The following is a 12,591-nucleotide window of genomic DNA, read 5'->3' on the forward strand; positions in this document are numbered from 1 at the left end:
AAACTGTACACTTTTATAATTATTTTTATTGTATCACAACTTCAGTCAAACTAATTCTGCAATCAAGAATCCCCCAAGTAATTTAAAGATATAAAAATCTAGCATGTCACATACTCAACAACCGGACTGTCAGTTGTGTCATCCATATATGAATATGGAAAACTTTCGAGCCCGTTGCATGCAGCGCCAATAGTACCGTTTGTATTAACGGCAATTATAGCCCCTACAAAACTGGGATATTTGCTAGCTATGCGATCGATCGCTGTTTGAGCTGCCTCAGTTGGAGTAGCTCCTTGGCGCATTTGCTCAACTGCTAGAAAGCTACCAGAGGCACGTACTTTTTGTTGTAACATTTATGAAAAATATGGAATCACTAACCTGGGTAAAAATCTCATCATTACGTCACCGTCTCCCGTGCCAGTAGCGGCTCCTACTTCGCTGTCAGCGTACGCCCCTGCGCCAGGGATTGGTGAATCGCCAATACGTCTAAATATAAAAAAATAACCTTAAGGATAATCATCATTATAGCAAATAGAATTAAAAATTATAACTAAGAAAATCACTACAATTTGATTTGTGAGTGGGAACTGTGAATACATAATATTACGTTTTTCTCACCTTAAATATGTTTCAATAATGTTACTACCCACAAACCTATCCAAATCCTTTACATGCAGAATTTGAGGTATAATGAATTTTGAACATAATCAAATTTATAGAAAAACAAAGTTTTAAATTGGCTGTAAATTTACATACCCTGGTATTTTATGATTAGCTCCATTTGTAGAGGTTCCAGCTACAATATGCCCCTCACTATCAATCACAATCATACCAATTGTGTCATGATTTTTGGAACTAAAAACACTGACTTCCTCTTGAGATATCTCATTAGTTAGAAGAGCCTTTTTCCTTAAAATCAATGAGCATCTACTTTCAGTTGCCAAAAAATATGGGCCACAGCTGGTAGTTGGATCTGGGGTTACATCCTAAACAATTCACCCTAACACCAAAACATAATAAGGTTTATGCCATAAAATACTTACTTTCCAAAAGTTGGGCTGGCAATCAGCATTTTTCCAGTCCTCATAAAGCCCTATTGAGTAGTTGGTTTCTAGGGATTCATTAGTAAAGCCTAGTTGGCGTGCAAAATCACTGGCTAATGAACCAACCAAAAATGAGTGTTCAGTGTTTTCCAGTACTTTTCTGGCCACTCCAATTGCATCTTTGACATTTCTAAGTCCCCCCACAGCACCCATATTCATAGTATTTCTAATTGTGTTACCATAAAAATTCTTTATAACATTTAAAAACCATCAGGGAAAAAGTCTCACCCATCTATAATTAAGGCATCTAAAGTGGACTCTCCATTTTCATCAGGGCTTCCACCATAGCCTACAGTATAATCACATTGTGAATTTTGGCAAGAGCGGCAACCTTCAACTAATGCATCTATAGAATTATTGCTTTCTTGCAGTTGAGTCCAAGCTATAAAAACTTTTTAAGTTTTTTGTGATTAGACATTAAAATTTAAATTACCATCTTCAGTAGCTTGGGTAAAAGCCCAAGTGTTTACTACTAGTGGTATAGTTGCTTCGCACGTACTTAAAAAAATTAGAAACAACATAACTAAAGACATTTTGAACATGTTTCTTAAGATAGTTATCACACTGCTGATTCGGTACTCAAAGTAATATCAGCAGTTGTAGATTTAATATCTCCTTTATAAAAATCTCATATTATTTATTATGCTAAATAAAGAATAAGGAAATAGTAAGCCTTAACTTAAATCTTTAGATTATGTATCAATCATACAATGTACTATTTAAATTAGAAAGCTATAAAATGAACTGATTTAATGTTAATACCCTGACAAATTTATTGTGAGTATTAGATAACACAGGCTATAGGTATAAAAAGGATTCACTTTATGGCACTGTTTCATCAAAAATTATAGAATTTTATACTCCAATTAAGCAATTTAAAAATGTCTATTATTTGTAAACAAACAATCTTTTAAAAATAAATGGGGTTATGTTAATTTATTAAGGTCACGTCCATCCTTATCTAGCACATTGCAAGAGGTGGGATTAACAGATTTGCAAATAGGACAAAACACTAAAGTCAGAAAACACTATTTGTGTTGTGTGTTTATGAGGCTTTTAGGAAGACGTTCTTAACATAATGTGTAAAACTAGTAAAAAAAAAAGGTTTTTTAGTTATTTTTAGTCCCTCCTCGAATTGCGGTGCGTATGACTGGTTGCCAAAGAAGCAGGTAGACGCTCCTTTTTTCAACTATTAATAGTTATTTAATTTTTAGTTAGAGTAAAATTCAATGTTTACCATCCAATATGAGTAGTCTCGACCCTAAAAAACCGAATAACAACAAATACATAGCTTTATAGGAGTTTTTGAAATAAAAATAAGTAAAAAAACTTGCATGTAACTTTTACCTGGACATTGCCATTTCAAAGCTTGGACTTGGAAATACGACGTAGAGTGTTGCTCTGCACTTATACTTATACATAAAAAAATATACACTTTTCTAAGTCACATTACTTAGAAAACGGTAGCTTGAAATAGTGAACATTTTTTAGGCGTTTACTCAAATTATTTAGGGAAAAAACCAAACACAAACCGACGCCGGGTTTTGACTTATGACAGTATTTTGACAAATGCCTGACAGCATATAAGTCTGTCCTTTTCTTGCACATTATGTTAATAATTTGTTTATCCTACTTTCCTTTGGAGGTTATTTTTATTTTATTTAATATTATTTATGAATTAAAAACTAGTGCAAAATTAAGAATTAAGGATAAATTGTTATAACAAAATGCAACCGATTGATCTTTCAAGCATTAAAAACGATGTTGATTACAGCCAGGTAAATTAAGAAATTTTTTTTATAATTGGTTTGTATTAACACAATTTTTTTTTCAGATTCCTCCAATTCAACAAAAAAGAATTATAACTTTTGTTAATCACTTTGTCACAAGTACGGTCTCATTTCTAAATAATTTTTGTAATTCTTGTGAAGACAGATTTATGCAATTTGAGTATAAGATGCAAAAAATTGAAGCATCACTGCTTATATTAGAAACCCAGGTAAATTGAATGTGACATTTTTTTCCTGATTGACTAACTTATTATAAACACTCTAAAAAGCTTTCATCAATACCAGGATTTGATAAACTTTCTCAACATAGCCAAGAAGAGAAAGTATTAGAGAACTCTAAGAGTGAAAATGTTGATAACTCCATTAACATTGCCAATTCAATTGAGCATAATGTGATAGAAGAATCTTCTAAAGGTATAGTTCCAACTTTTTGGCTACTCTAAATACAGTTTATAATCTATATTATAGACCAGTCTTTAGAGACAACAAAAGCCCCTCAAACCCAAGGAATAAAAGCTAGTGATCATCCAATTTATGTTAAATTTTTTAAATTGCTTAAAGTTGGTGTTAAAGAAGAGGCTATAAAGTTAAAGATGCAAACAGAAGGATTGGACCCATCAATTTTAAAGTAAGTATTCTTCAATTTGTTAGTAAACATGGGAATTTTCTTCTATTGAATTTTTCAAATGGTTTTATTTATTATACTGATGTCTGCTAAATAATATATGGCACAGGGTGATTTAGAAACTCTTCCAAAAGTATTTTTCTTGTTTTTAGCAATCCAGAAGCCATTATTCCTGAGCCTGATGGTAGTAGCTAATATAAGTATAGAAAAAAGCATTCACATTCTGAAAATATATTTTTTTGTTAAAAAACTGAGTTTTTATGGTAAAGTTAAATTTAACAAATTTTGTTTTTCAAGTAAGCCTTACCTTTGCCTCTTAAAAAACAGTTTTTGTTCACCATAAATATTAAACAACACAATTTTAACACTGGAAAAAGCTGGGTTTAAGTTAACAAAAATTCTTTATTTATCATTTTTATTAACTTAAAAAAAAATACAAGGAATACAGTCTAGAACTGAATCATTTGACCTTTACGTTTCTTGTCACCTCCCAGTTCAAAGTGCTTGCACCTTTTGAGGGGGATTTGCTTCCTGTACTTGCAGTCTGCACATTCCATCCTCAACACAATTTTCTTAGTGGTTTTAGCCTAAAAATTGAATAAGCAATGTAGATCAGTGTGACAAAATACTCTTTGTTTTGTTCATCAAAGTGTATGAAATTTTAAAGCCAAACAAAGTAATACATACCTTCTTTCTGAAAATGGGCTTAGTCTGACCACCAAAACCTTGTTGTTTTCGGTCATAACGTCTACGACCCTGGGAAGCATGACGTTCCTTGGACTTCTTGTACTGTGTAACTTTGTGCAACTTGTGCACTTTGCATTTCTTGCAGAACGTACGCCGTTGTTTCGGTACGTTAACCTGAAAAAGAGTAGTATGTTAGAGAGTATTGAACAGTGTAATTAACCGAAATTAAACTGTGATTTGCTGTTGTTATTAAAGACATAACCTAAACTAGTTTGAGAGCCAATGAACCGCTGACGGAAAGTTATAAAACAAAAAATTCTCATTAGAATCACTAGCAAGGGATAATATGAAACAAAATCGCTTAAAAAATCATGGAAATTACTACAAATAATTGAGATAAACGCTGATTTTTTTTAAATTTGTATTGGAGACTCACCATTTTGAGAAACTAATGTCAAAAAGAAAAACAAGTACGGAGTACGGGGGTCGACTTGACGTTATGTTTTGACTTTGACGTGTACTATCAACTAGGGACGGCTGACAATTGACAGTGTAACGTGAAGCTTTTTCAGGGGCAACAATATCGATATACTTGCGACTTATCGATTTCAAAAATTCTGAATTAAAACCAGAAATTATTAGTTATAAATATTAAACACCTACATTGAGTAATGTGCAGCAGTTTTGTAATACTTTGGGATTAACATTCGTTAAATAAATTATTTAAATTATTTGTAAGTGAAAACAAAACTCAGAGTCGAACTCCACAAATATTATATTATATTACCTATATATTTGTGGAGAAGTTGAGTTTTGTTTTCATTTACACTCACTACTCCACTGAGTCCACTGTGGGCATATGGACTACTACTTTTCGATAAATTATTTGTATTTCCTATGCAGCCTGACCAACTGCTCAAAAGTGAAGAATTATGAATTATGCTGTTGCTCGTATTTCCCCTTAAAAACTCAATCAGAAACGCACTTCCGTTTCTCATGCGCTCGGCCTTGACATCTGCTGTCCCTTAATTTGCAAATTATCCGTTTTTTCAACCTTTATGCATGCCTGGCACGCTTCAATTTCTCAATATTTCATAAAGACACATCATTAAACTGAAAATAATAATTTAAATTTCTACATTAGCCATGACATTAAATGAAGTTGTATTTATTATAGAGGATGTGCTAAAATAAACAACTAAATTAGATCAGAAATTGCCGGTTTTAAATAAAAATTTGATGGTGCTTTAGTTGAAATTACTGCAAACGTATTAGTCTTAACCTTCCATCTTTTTTTAACAATTATTCCATAGTATTACAAGGTTCAGTCAATTTTTGTTTATTACAACTCGATCTTGCACTATGAGAGATAAATCCGCCATTTAAAAAGCATGGATGCCGACCGCTTTGTATTCTTGTAACGACATATTAAAGATGGAACCCTTAAGACTAAACGAATTGTTCATTTGAAAATAGGATAATTTATGGCAATGCAATAAAAAGAGATATGTATGAAATAATTTGTAATAAGTTTTGTAGTTTACAAGAAAATTTAAGATTGAACGAAATAATGCGGCGGGAAATTTTTATACTGCGCCACCTGGCGATGGCATCATAAACCATCTTTGTAATCTCGCAGAAGAACACGAGCGTTCAAGTTTAATCTAGAACCCCTCATTTTCAATAATAAATTAATTTTTTTTGCAGTTACTATTAAGCCAAACTGTACGTTTGTATTAGGAAAATTCAAATAATTTCTCTAGAAAAGGGATGCTTTTAAGTTGAGATATAAATAGGCGGTATTAGAGAAAACCGGTCATTCGGGTTCAAACGCTGTCAGTCGGGGTAGAAGGCGCCATATTAATTTTTGAACCAAGCTAGCTTGAAGCCGGCCAGTAGTGTTTTGGACATCGGTCGTGTTAACTTCGAATAAAGTAGAAGAAACTAACAAAAAAATATAAACAAAATGAGTACGAAAGAAAACAAAGAAGTTGCCGTCGAAAAGTTGGAAAACGACAAAAGTGCGGACGCAAAATGTGAACTGAAAGGCACCAAGCGACCGGCCGAGGTAAGTTGATAGCACATTTTTGTGATATTCCACGTTTTTTTAAATGTTATTTGGCTTTGTGACAATCCGTTTGGAGAGTGTTTCATGTCACTGCCTTTTGTCTTTGTGACTTATTTCACGTGTGTTTAATTTGTTTGTGCTAATTAAGGAATTACGAAGTAAATAGGTGACGCTTGTTGCCATGTGAGTTTAAAGACCGGTCCTAATATACTGGCATCATGGCTTCCTTGTGGAACTCGACGATGCTATTCAAGATGTATTTTATATTGTTTTTAATTTCCTGAAGCATTTTCCGTTTGATAACTTAAACGCCAATTTCCAGGTAAAAAGTTTGTAAACAAAAATGCTTTGCCCTGTATCCCGCCATAATAATGGCGCCACCTCGATTCGAGGCTAGCCGGCCATCGTTTCTAACACAAGCCGCCATTCAATATGGCGAAATCAATAGACTTTTATGGACGCTCCCTGGCTAGAGGCTATTGTTTTGGTCTTTTAATTTTACATTTCCCAGCCTCTTTTGTTGTACTTAATTCCGTGGTTTAATTGGCACGTTTTTTGTTGTTTCTGCTTGCATTCCAAAATGGCGTCTGTAGTCCACTCTTCCAATTTTATTAATAAAATAGTGGTGTCATACTGATTTTTTTTGTTCATGTGGCGTCCCTACTTATAAAAATATCATGACCGTTATTTCACTTCCTCGAAATACAAGTCAAGATATTTTTGTTGTGCCCTGATTGGGTTCTTTTCATTTTGAGTGTATCCTGTGTTATTTCAATAGGTATTTTAGGCGCCAACTGCTCACGCATTTCTACGCGGGTTATTCAGGCTTGATCTATTACCTACTTGAACCTTTATTTTCTAGATTAAAAAGTTCATCTTTCTCTGTTTTCTTAACATTGTTGATCATACTCACCAAATAATTATTAATTACGTTCTTCAACGTTTAGTAGATAAAGTATTTATTCAATAGTAGGAACTTGACTTGTTTACAGTTTTTATCTCTACAATTTGTTACTTAATTTTATCTTGGATCTAACAGCTTAAAGCAAATTTGCTTTTACCTGGTTGATATGATTGAAATGTGGCTAATGTAATTGAGCAGTGATAGGACGATTTTATAGGAAAAGGAATTTTTCCTAGTATAGTCATTCTGGATGGTTATAAGCTCTCAGACAGGGAGTACCAAGTTTAAGCCAGCTATTTTATGGTTTGTTCCAAGAAAGGAAAGTTTAAACTAGGTACCTAAAAAGGTGGTCAGAAAAGCATTCTTTCAAAAGAAGAACTAACCCCAATAAAATTTTACAACCAGAAACATTTCTGGTAGTTTGTTAGTAAATTATAAGCCCTCAGTTACATTAAGGTTTTACACTAAAGGATGGTTGGTTCCAGAATCTGATGCAGTCCTTAAGGACTTAATGACTGAGACTGTAGATGAAATTCTAGCACCAGCAGATATAAAAAGTCTTGCGCATTTTTTCGTTTCACAATTTAACTGCTTTGTAACCCCTTTGTTGACTTAATATGTTACATAAGGTAAACTCCTTGTGACAAACAAAAAACGTCTTTTATTCAGGATAAAACTGACGATCCTAAGAAGGCCAAAAAGGAAGAGAATGGCGCCAACTCAGAAGGTGAAGAATTAGATGAAGAAGAGGATGAAATCCTGGAGGAGGAAGAAATTCCTGAAGGTGAAGATGAAGAAATTGAAGGAGAAGGTAGGACAATCAATACATTTAATTATAAAGTTAATCTCTGGTAATTGAAACTAATGAAGTGAATTTGAAATTTGCAGAGGATGATGAAGAAGATGTAGAAGAAGAGGTAGATGGAATAGACGAGGAAGAGGATGACGCATAATGAATTGGAGTGCGTCTACCGAAAACGATCTGTGACGGACATTTTCAGTGCAAACACATCAAGAGTTACTTTGTGGCAACATTGCTATCACTTCATCTCCCTTCATCGTCGTACCGCCATATAACGTTACATACCAGATATCGTCGTCCTACTCTGCAGTTTCAATATTCGTGACATTCACGCCACATTTTGCCACAAATTAGCTCTCAAGTTTTGCTGCTGATGGTTAAAAAAATAAACAGTGACCGTGCGATGTGCGAACGCTAGCCGCGGTACCTGACACCTCTTATCTAACTTATTTACTTAACCTCTCCTCCCCTTCGATTTGTAAAAATGTCCAATTTATGTAAATGATAGGTATAAATTTTTAGTTTAAGTTTTTTGTTTTTTATCTAGAGTTTCGTCGCCTCGTCGTCACGTTCAAGTAGTAGTCGGTTTATTTTTGTACAAAAAAATATGCGCATTCGTTCATTTCGTTTCGACTATTTTTTTTTTATTTTTTACGTAGTGTATTTCATTCAGGAAGATGTAGACAATTATTAAAGGGTTTGCCACCGTCATTCACCTCAACATTAAGTGTTATAATATCGACATCAGGTTAATTGTTCTTTACAGTTGAGTATCAATTAAGGGCAATAAGTACAGAGTATTCTGTAAGCTGAAATATTCTAGTATACTTTGTAAGTACGGAATACACAACACAAAGTCTGCTGGACTGTCATGTAGGCTGATAAAAACAAGAACATAGTTTAGAGTCAATGATTTTTTTTAGATTGGTGTGTTTTGTATGTATGATAAAATCCTTGTAATTATTTTTTTTTTATAATAAATTATTTAGGAAATTTGCGTCTAATAGCGGTGCTAGTACTCGCAATTTTATCCACTGCCAAATGTGATTCATTAATTATATGGAAAACTCTCGCTCTGGTAAGGTAAACTCCGAAATTTTAAATGTGTTTATAGTAGAGTGTTATTTACATGACTGACAGTAAGTTGTCCTTTCGCCAAATCTTGGGGTTGTTGCGCAAACTCAAGCACAGCAACCGGAAGATTTTGAGTCTGGGCCACTATGGGACAAGAAATCTGCAAGAGTTTTGTATATAATTGCGCGATCATTTGGTGCGTTTCATTCCAAGGAATATATAATTTTTGATCCTACGACAATGGGACACAACTTGAATAATAATTTAGTATTGATTTTACCAAGGCTTGACAAATTTAACGTAAAAATAAATTTCTATCAATAGTGGTCCATGCTAATGGATTAGGATGGACCACTATTTATAGAACCGTCTGGACCCATAGAATTTAATTGTATATTAAGGTTAATATCGAAAATTGTCTTGAATTGTTCATTAGTTGTAATTCTGTGGTGTATGATTTTGATTGATATAAACAATGGATACAAATTGTTTCATAAAGTTCAGTATTTTATTAACCTAACCATAACAATTATTGAGATAACTTTACGTGTAGGTACGAAGTTGTGGTGTACTACACTTTTTGCAAGAACTTCTGCATTCATTTAAATACAGGGTGTCCAGTAAGCACATGATCAAAAGGGTACTGTGGCATTCTTTAGTTCGGAAGGTGACGATTTGACGTAACTGTCATTAGAAAAAAGTGTATGGTTCCAAAGCTACTCTAATGGTCAAAGTTCTTGAAAAAAAAAATATTTTCGGAAATATTTGGAGAACGTTTTGATGGATTTTAATGAACTTGCTTTTTGCAATACTCTCAATATGTTTGAACAAACAAAACTTCTTCAGTCTTTTAGTGAGTCAATTAAAATATTGAAAAACGAACTTAACTTAAAGGCAAACAGAAGAATATTATAAGGACGACATACGCCAATAAAAGTTATTGTTTAGTCGTTCGATAAGACCTGACGTAGTTGTAACACCAGGATGTAAAAAATATTTTACTAAATTAACATCTTTATGACCTTTTTACAATTTTTGTTTTTGCATCATCAAAGGCCAGCGTCAAATAAAATTTAAAAACTGTTTTACAAATTTATATGATAATTTTAACATTTAGTACTCTGTTTAGCAAGCATTTTTGAAGATGTGGTACAGTATTTGTTGGGAGTCACTTAGATACTAAACTCTCTTCTACTCTTTAAACGTATTTCAGACTAGAACTACCTAAATTCGTTAGTGAAGAAATGCATCGCACAGTGCCAAGCGCAATTTTTGCTACCAACCCCTGCAGAATACAATACTGTTCTAAAGAAATTGTGGTTTTTAGAGCAGATCTTATGGCCAAATTCATACAAGGAACCCTTCACAAACCATCCAAAGAGGAAACTCCTAAATGTGTCCGTTCACTTGATATAGTGTCGTTATTTACGAATATTCCAAAAAGTGTAATAATTCAAATATTTGCAAGCAAATGGCGGTGTTTTTATTTTTTTAATGCGGTTAATTGGGTGTTTTAAGAAGACGATAGTAAAACCAATTTAAATCAGCGTTATTGTTCAGTGTTTGTCTGCTGTTTCTCCAGCTGTAGACAAGCAAGAAATATAGAATCTTAGAGATATCAGAGCTGATACCATAATTTCCTCTACAAACTATTTAAAATACTCGTATTTGATTTAGTGTTTTGGAAAATGCCCTCTACTGTTAATTGGAGCAAAAACGAAAGTAAATTTTTTGGAAAAATTTAAGGACGAAATAAGTTGTTGATAACAAACGCAAATTTTTAGTGAATGGAAGGTATTTTTTAATACATACTTATTATCATGAACATTATTTGAGGTACATTCAATTTATCAAAAATATATTATGAGACGTTATATTTTTCCCTTCTGTTCTGTAAAAGATATTTATAGTCATTACTATTTAATTTTAAATCAATTCTTACCTTTAATATTTTGGCATTTTCGGTACAGAATAATCTAAAAGCAGCCCATCTATTTGACTCTATATTTTGGAAGTTTTAAAATTTAGAATTTTACCGGATGTAAATAATCGGCAATACTTACCAAACCTCTTACCACTCTAGCGATACTACTATTAGCGCTAGACGGAGCTGTTTCATTACGAAACTCTTTCATCATGTCCACAATGTTTCGGTCTTTACCCCTGTTTCCCATACCTCTTCTGTTATTCAGCCATGGATCTTCTGTTATTTGTAGAGCAGTCACTCTTTGGACTGGATCTTTTTTCTTAATTTTAAGTATTGCAAGTTAACACATTTGTTAAGAATGTTATACGTACTAGTATGGATTGTAACAACTGAATAACCTCTTCACTAACTCCTGCATTATCAAAACTCGGTTCATCGTTACAAATTTTGTATGAAATTTCATCGTCGTTTTTGCCCCGAAATGGACTTTTACCATAAAGCATCATATACATAATAACTCCAATTGCCCATACATCGCATAATTCACTGTATGTTTTCATTTTCAAGATTTCCGGAGCTAAACGTACAAAGTTACTATCTTTACTGGATATGATTAACTTATTTACGCATATATGCCACAGTTCCACAATAGTCGGTCATCATGCTTTTAATTCCCACCCCTGCTTTGACTATGCTTAGTCCGAAATCGGTTAATTTGATAAAATAGTCATCATCATTGTTGGAGATTTGTGACTGGTTAGGACTTTCAGCTAGTAGAATGTTCTCCATTTTTATATCTCTATGGACTATGCCTACACATATAAAAACCATTAATTAAAGTACCTATACAAACTTTATTTGGAAACTATGATACCATTCTTGTGTAGGTAACTAACAGCATCTGCAAGCTGTAAAATCACTTTTCTGGTGACTTTTTCGGAAAAAGGTTTTCGATCTAAATAGACCCGAAATAGTTCCTGTTTGCAGTACTCCAGTACCATATAAATTTTTTTAGGTGAGTCGTAGACCTTTTCAAGGTAGATAATATTTGGGTGACTTACTGCTTTTAAAATTTCTATTTCCCTCTCGACTAGGATTAGTTTGTTTGCTCCAGCCTGTAATTAATGTTTTTAATTAGTAATAGTAACTAAATTTGCAGGTTTGTTTACGATATTTTTGTGGACAATTTTTATGGCCCAAACTCGGTTATTGCTTTTTTCTATGGCCAGAACCACGATACCAAAAGAACCGTGGCCGATTTCCTCTTTAAACTCGTAATTTTCATACACTTTTTGTGGGTCCGAAATTTTAATGTGTTTCACACTTCTCACATCTTTTAATCTGGACTTCATCGATCTAGACCCTAGAAAACCTTAATTTGTGTTTTATTGAGTGAAGTACTGTTGCTAAGGCTTTACAGTGTAAGTAATCTGTTTTTAGGCATATTGAAATACACTCTGAATAAATATTTATTTAGACATGTCATGAATTTTTACTTTTAAAGACATTAATCATTTGTCAGTTTATGCCACATTAAATAATAGTTCCTTTGATAGCAAGCCTAATGAGCAATTTTCGTAAATCGCATCACTGTTTGTAGTTTGTGATTGG

At 33.2% G+C, this 12,591-nt stretch overlaps 5 protein-coding genes across 9 annotated transcripts; 2 read left to right on the forward strand and 3 right to left on the reverse strand.

Annotated features, from left to right (window-relative positions):
• Window positions 1–8: 8 nt before the first annotated feature.
• Window positions 9–2,622, reverse strand: LOC145731324 (N(4)-(Beta-N-acetylglucosaminyl)-L-asparaginase). 3 transcript variants are annotated; one of them, XM_081983047.1, is made up of 8 exons: window positions 2,451–2,622; window positions 2,341–2,364; window positions 1,537–1,601; window positions 1,332–1,485; window positions 1,044–1,269; window positions 757–986; window positions 379–486; window positions 9–321 (listed from the first exon to the last, which is right to left on the reverse strand). In XM_081983047.1, exons 1-8 carry the CDS (start codon window positions 2,522–2,524, stop codon window positions 99–101), a joined length of 1,104 nt encoding a protein of 367 aa, XP_081839173.1. In that variant the 5' UTR covers window positions 2,525–2,622; the 3' UTR covers window positions 9–98. The 3 variants fall into 3 exon arrangements, with proteins under 3 accessions (XP_081839173.1, XP_081839176.1, XP_081839175.1); XM_081983050.1 differs by lacking the exon at window positions 2,341–2,364 and having other exon boundaries at window positions 2,451–2,621; XM_081983049.1 differs by lacking the exons at window positions 2,341–2,364; window positions 2,451–2,622 and adding an exon at window positions 1,866–2,123.
• A 95-nt stretch (window positions 2,623–2,717) lies between these two features.
• On the forward strand, window positions 2,718–3,978 carry CCDC53 (Coiled-coil domain containing 53). The gene is made up of 5 exons (XM_081983051.1): window positions 2,718–2,881; window positions 2,938–3,102; window positions 3,163–3,307; window positions 3,362–3,521; window positions 3,671–3,978. The coding sequence occupies exons 1-5, from the start codon at window positions 2,831–2,833 to the stop codon at window positions 3,711–3,713; spliced, it is 564 nt and encodes a 187-aa protein (XP_081839177.1). The 5' UTR covers window positions 2,718–2,830; the 3' UTR covers window positions 3,714–3,978.
• RpL36A (ribosomal protein L36A) lies at window positions 3,917–4,781 on the reverse strand. Its single transcript, XM_081983052.1, has 3 exons — window positions 4,642–4,781; window positions 4,206–4,379; window positions 3,917–4,105 (listed from the first exon to the last, which is right to left on the reverse strand). Exons 1-3 carry the CDS (start codon window positions 4,642–4,644, stop codon window positions 3,968–3,970), a joined length of 315 nt encoding a protein of 104 aa, XP_081839178.1. The 5' UTR covers window positions 4,645–4,781; the 3' UTR covers window positions 3,917–3,967.
• Window positions 4,782–6,076: 1,295 nt separating this feature from the next.
• Bacc (nuclear regulator Bacchus) lies at window positions 6,077–9,551 on the forward strand. The gene is made up of 3 exons (XM_081982729.1): window positions 6,077–6,273; window positions 7,847–7,988; window positions 8,066–9,551. The coding sequence occupies exons 1-3, from the start codon at window positions 6,172–6,174 to the stop codon at window positions 8,128–8,130; spliced, it is 309 nt and encodes a 102-aa protein (XP_081838855.1). The 5' UTR covers window positions 6,077–6,171; the 3' UTR covers window positions 8,131–9,551.
• Window positions 9,552–10,830: 1,279 nt separating this feature from the next.
• Window positions 10,831–12,518, reverse strand: LOC145731113 (serine/threonine-protein kinase 33-like). 3 transcript variants are annotated; one of them, XM_081982727.1, is made up of 8 exons: window positions 12,399–12,518; window positions 12,150–12,343; window positions 11,855–12,095; window positions 11,607–11,792; window positions 11,352–11,557; window positions 11,117–11,299; window positions 10,996–11,054; window positions 10,831–10,944 (listed from the first exon to the last, which is right to left on the reverse strand). In XM_081982727.1, exons 2-7 carry the CDS (start codon window positions 12,330–12,332, stop codon window positions 10,998–11,000), a joined length of 1,056 nt encoding a protein of 351 aa, XP_081838853.1. In that variant the 5' UTR covers window positions 12,333–12,343; window positions 12,399–12,518; the 3' UTR covers window positions 10,831–10,944; window positions 10,996–10,997. The 3 variants fall into 3 exon arrangements, with proteins under 3 accessions (XP_081838853.1, XP_081838854.1, XP_081838852.1); XM_081982728.1 differs by having other exon boundaries at window positions 10,831–10,939; window positions 12,150–12,483; XM_081982726.1 differs by having other exon boundaries at window positions 12,150–12,482.
• Window positions 12,519–12,591: the final 73 nt, after the last annotated feature.

Source organism: Ips typographus, linkage group LG6, assembly GCF_016097725.1.
Source record: "Ips typographus isolate SLU linkage group LG6, UJ_Ityp_2.0, whole genome shotgun sequence".
Classification (NCBI taxonomy): Eukaryota; Metazoa; Arthropoda; class Insecta; order Coleoptera; family Curculionidae; genus Ips; species Ips typographus.

Bases quoted from the DNA above. Each gene is read 5' to 3' on its own strand.
- LOC145731324 (XM_081983047.1), bottom strand. From the start codon at position 2,524: ATGTATAAGTATAAGTGCAGAGCAACACTCTACGTCGTATTTCCAAGT. The intron at 1,602-2,340 runs GTAAACATTGAA...AATTTTTTTAAG, and splicing joins GAGACTACTCATATTGGATG to TACGTGCGAAGCAACTATAC. The intron at 1,486-1,536 runs GTAATTTAAATT...AAGTTTTTATAG, and splicing joins TACCCAAGCTACTGAAGATG to CTTGGACTCAACTGCAAGAA.
- LOC145731113 (XM_081982727.1), bottom strand. From the start codon at position 12,332: ATGAAGTCCAGATTAAAAGATGTGAGAAGTGTGAAACACATTAAAATT. The intron at 11,793-11,854 runs GTATCATAGTTT...TTATATGTGTAG, and splicing joins TAGTTACCTACACAAGAATG to GCATAGTCCATAGAGATATA. The intron at 11,055-11,116 runs GTAAGTATTGCC...TCCAAAATATAG, and splicing joins CTAGAGTGGTAAGAGGTTTG to AGTCAAATAGATGGGCTGCT.
- Bacc (XM_081982729.1), top strand. From the start codon at position 6,172: ATGAGTACGAAAGAAAACAAAGAAGTTGCCGTCGAAAAGTTGGAAAAC. The intron at 6,274-7,846 runs GTAAGTTGATAG...TCTTTTATTCAG, and splicing joins GCACCAAGCGACCGGCCGAG to GATAAAACTGACGATCCTAA. The intron at 7,989-8,065 runs GTAGGACAATCA...TGAAATTTGCAG, and splicing joins TGAAGAAATTGAAGGAGAAG to AGGATGATGAAGAAGATGTA.
- RpL36A (XM_081983052.1), bottom strand. The intron at 4,106-4,205 runs GTATGTATTACT...TTCAATTTTTAG, and splicing joins AGCCCATTTTCAGAAAGAAG to GCTAAAACCACTAAGAAAAT.
- CCDC53 (XM_081983051.1), top strand. From the start codon at position 2,831: ATGCAACCGATTGATCTTTCAAGCATTAAAAACGATGTTGATTACAGC. The intron at 3,103-3,162 runs GTAAATTGAATG...CACTCTAAAAAG, and splicing joins TGCTTATATTAGAAACCCAG to CTTTCATCAATACCAGGATT. The intron at 3,522-3,670 runs GTAAGTATTCTT...TCTTGTTTTTAG, and splicing joins TTGGACCCATCAATTTTAAA to CAATCCAGAAGCCATTATTC.